The sequence below is a fragment of the Rhagoletis pomonella genome, unplaced genomic scaffold, assembly GCF_013731165.1.
Source record: "Rhagoletis pomonella isolate Grant_MI unplaced genomic scaffold, Rhpom_1.0 Rhpom_scaffold_00002, whole genome shotgun sequence".
Taxonomy (NCBI): domain Eukaryota; kingdom Metazoa; phylum Arthropoda; class Insecta; order Diptera; family Tephritidae; genus Rhagoletis; species Rhagoletis pomonella.
The window spans coordinates 29,631,651-29,635,805 of NW_023458556.1; the positions used below are offsets into that span (position 1 = coordinate 29,631,651).

The following is a 4,155-nucleotide window of genomic DNA, read 5'->3' on the forward strand; positions in this document are numbered from 1 at the left end:
TAGTTTTCACTAAATTAAAGCACTTCGAAATTTGCACACATTTTTTTCCACGCGAAAAATAGACGCTACTAAAATAGCGGTAGTTAATTGTCAAACGCAACGACAACAACAACATCCTACGCTGACAGCAGAGGAAGTCATGTTATTACTTAGCAAAGACACGCACCGGTGCATGGTGCTATGTTCATTTACGTTTTCTGGCACTTTAATCAAATAATGGGAACAATTGTGAGCAATTTTAAGTCTCGTACTACCCTATAGATGTCCGTGTCCGCACATTTGTAGTTAATGCACTTACCAACGTCATCGCAGAAATCTCCAAGCAAATTGTGTGTTTCAATTCCGGCTCACATTTGTGTCACCTTGTTCCGTTCGGCAACGCTGTTTGTTTCGCTAAAACAAAACGCATATTGCCACATTTTGACTTGCAAATCTAAAACTAATTGCATAGACTTCCACGAGGACAATTCAAACTAAACTAAAATAGCAACTAAATAGTTCGAAAACCAGCGAAAATGCCCGCGGACACTATGACCAAGGTAAACAATATATTTCTTTTACATAAACTTCTGTATATTTTAATCAATTCCACGTTTTTTGCAGCAAGTTCAAGATTACAAAGATTCTCTTATTAAGAAGGCTGAACAACTTATTATTCAGGGTTTTCCAGAAAAGATTGTTGAATTAAATGAGATTCTTGCTACACCTATGTTTAGTGAACGTAACTTCAACGAAGTGCATGCCGATCTTAACATTCCAACGCCAGATCCTGTTTTGGTGAACAATCACGCCGAGGCGGCTGAAGATGGTGGTGACGCCGATCAGCCGGCGGCAAAAAGACCACGCGTTGATCACTTTGTGCCTGGCACCAAAGTTATGTGCTTGCCTACCGGTAAGGTACCTTGCAATGAGCCACTCTGCGAGATCATCAAAATCGTTAAACCAATCATACGCAAACTTGTAGAAGATTGTAAGTAATTTCAACAATACCCGGCTAATTCGGTCAGAGAGTGCAATTGAATAACTGAATTATAAATTATTTTACATTTCCAGCCAATTTGTTAAAAATGTGGATTTCATTTTTAATACCGAAAATAGAGGACGGCAACAACTTTGGCGTATCTGTGCAAGAAGATACACTTGCTGAAATACAAGCAGTAGAATCTGAAGCAGCTGCATTCTTCGACCAAATTTCACGTTATTTTCTGTCCCGTGCCAAAGTCGTTTCGAAAGTGGCCAAATATCCACATATCGAAGATTACCGGCGTGCGGTGATGGAGTTGGACGAAAAGGAGTACTTAAGCTTGTGGTTGGTTGTATGTGAGGTGCGAAATCGTTATTCATCTCTGCATGATATAGTCATAAAGAACTTGGAGAAACTGAAGAAGCCACGTTCATCTAATGCCGATAGCTTATATTAATCAAAGGCAAAGCAGACAAAAGCTAACGTATTACATCCACAAATTAGAAAAAAATAAAAATAAAATAAAAGCATGGAGGCATGCGAAATAGTGTAACAGTTGCGAACAGGATTGAAGATGTGTCAAAGTGCAGCATCAGGTATTGAAGGATTTAACTGTCGGCAAACATTTGGTAGAAATTGGGGTTTAGCAGAAAAATATGCAATACGCGATGACACTGCTTGAAATACCTGGAAACATTAAAAAAAATCAGCTCTATAAAACAGTTATTATCATAATGCTTGAATTTAGTCATGGAAAGATGTGGAATGTGACGTTAAAATATTGGTTAATTCCACATATTTTGATTGTTCTATTATATATTTTTTTGTGTGTAAATTTTGCCCTAATTTTTGCAAACAATCTAGATACATACGCGCATACCATCATACATACGATGAAAAAACGAGTAAATAAAAAATCGAATTTTACAAAATTGGCATTGTTAATTAAGTAAATACATGTATGTATGCTTTGTTGTTTTTTTTTTTGCTGAGGTAGCTGAAAAAGGTGGTTTCTTTTTTTTTGTGCCCAATTAGCACATGTACATATTCTATTTCACAAGGTAACAAAATTGTGTTCTTTTTTAGTCAAGAACCTCGTAATAAACCAGTTTCCGTAAGTACATAAGATGAAGTGTAGATAAGGGACGCCACAGAGGGTGTAGCCGTCAACAGTATTCGACATTATTTTTAAGTTGGAACGGCATAAAAATTCGTCAGAATTTTTAGGGTATCAGCTGGAATGACAATCCTTTTCCAGATGTACATAGACCTGAGAGCAATTCTCGTTCTGCGTTATTGCGAAGTGATAAAAATACCACTTTTACACCGCATTTATTTCGGTGTTAATTTTATACTTTTCACGGGAATTGGCGCTTTGGGTGGTTCTGGGCTCTAAACGTCACATACGATGTACTACTCGTCACGTAATTATGAAGAACGTGAACGTACTCTTTATCCTATTCATCTTATACGACTGACGTATCACGTAATTTTTCTTTCGTATGGTTTTCGATCCGTGAACGGATGTTACGATTACATACATATGGAGATTCAACAAGTAAAATTGTCTTGTGATTGCAATGGGCCTCATGCACAAAAATTAAGCTTAAACTCAGACTCCATTTTTGTGCTGATGAAGTTAGCTCAAGCTAAAGAATTTTTACCGGAAATCGAGCCGGAGCTTAAGGCCAGCTACACGCTTACGATGATGCCTTGCAGGAAATACATATGCACGTACACTGCGTTGCAAAATCCCTGCCAGCCAGTGCTCACCACTTTCCCCTGAAATTCAAATGATTTACCAACACATACCCGACTTTTTTGTCATCTCATCCACACACTCAAAAGTTGCCGAAAAAAAAATTCCCAAAGTAAGAGCAGCGTAGCTAATAAGAATTCGCACTCTTATTAAGAACTAAATGCGTTAGAGCGAGAAAGTGAAAATCGGGCGAAATTTTACAGCGAATTCCAAATTTGATTCTAGTAGGCTGCAAGAAAAACATCAATTTCGTGCAAAATTTTGGAGGTAAGAGGACTTTGTTAACAATTTCATTTGATTATAATGTAATTTTTTCTTTTAGATTGCCAAACATCAGCACCTTCCACGCCAACAGCACACTCCACATTCAACGCGTAAGCAACTTGGACGCCAACAGCACTAAATAAATATAATATTCCAGCTACCTTGTTCGGTGAGTTTTATTGTTTAAATCAGTCATGCCCAGCCCAGGGCACTTGCATATGGAATTCTGCCAGCGCAGGACACTTGCTTATAGAGTTCTGCCAACGTTGGGCACGACTGGTTTAAATATTAGGAAACGCGGTTGCTCCAGCCGCAACTAAATAAATATGTATCGTTGGTGATACTGCAATACTTTCTGCAGCAATTATTACCCCTGGCGCTGATATGTTACCATCACCGGGGTACATCTGCCAATAGTTATACTCGATTAAACGTATGACGAAAATGTCTTCCTTTGGCTGTAAGGTACGGGTGAGAGATCATCAAAGTTTTGCAGTATCACTGCCGACACGTACATATATAAGCAATAACATAACGTGCAGTGAAAAGTGCAACAGAATGCCAGCCATTGGCTATAACTACCTACATGTATGTATGTACATATGTAAACAAAAAAATTAAGTATTATTCGAATATTTAGAAAGTGTAGCTTAATACTAGAATCTGTAAATATTGGCATGGTTTCTTAATTTCCGTTAGAACCCATGCACTTAGTTGGCTTAGGAGTAACCAAAAAACTACTCCAGTTGCTTATTAAAAAAAGGAACGTAACAAAGATGAATAAAAAAATATTTTTCTGAATAAGTTCGTTCGCTCTGAATTTTCCAGACTCAGTCGAGATCTGGATAAAATAAGCAACTGGAAGGCGACAGAATACCGGCAATTTTTATTGTACTCGGGGTTCATTGTTTTGAAAGACTGCATACTGGATAAGTTGTATTTTCTTTTGTTGCATGTCGGTATTCGCCTTCTCTCTTGTGAAAAGTCTTGTCAAGTATAATCTAATGTCGCTAATGAAGTGTTAAAAGAATTTGTAAAGTTGTTTAGTAATTTTTACGGCGAACATTTAATCAGTTCCAATGTCCATGCTCTTTTGCATTTAAGTGATTGCGTTAAACAATTTGGTCCTTTAGACAATTTTTCTGCATATAAATTCGAAAATCGTATA

The 4,155-nt window shown here is 37.4% G+C and overlaps 1 protein-coding gene across 1 annotated transcript; it reads left to right on the forward strand.

Moving 5' to 3' along the window:
- The first annotated feature begins 380 nt into the window (after nt 1-380).
- On the forward strand, nt 381-1,896 carry LOC118733394 (proteasome activator complex subunit 3). The gene is made up of 3 exons (XM_036462762.1): nt 381-539; nt 604-970; nt 1,054-1,896. The coding sequence occupies exons 1-3, from the start codon at nt 516-518 to the stop codon at nt 1,419-1,421; spliced, it is 759 nt and encodes a 252-aa protein (XP_036318655.1). The 5' UTR covers nt 381-515; the 3' UTR covers nt 1,422-1,896.
- Nucleotides 1,897-4,155: the final 2,259 nt, after the last annotated feature.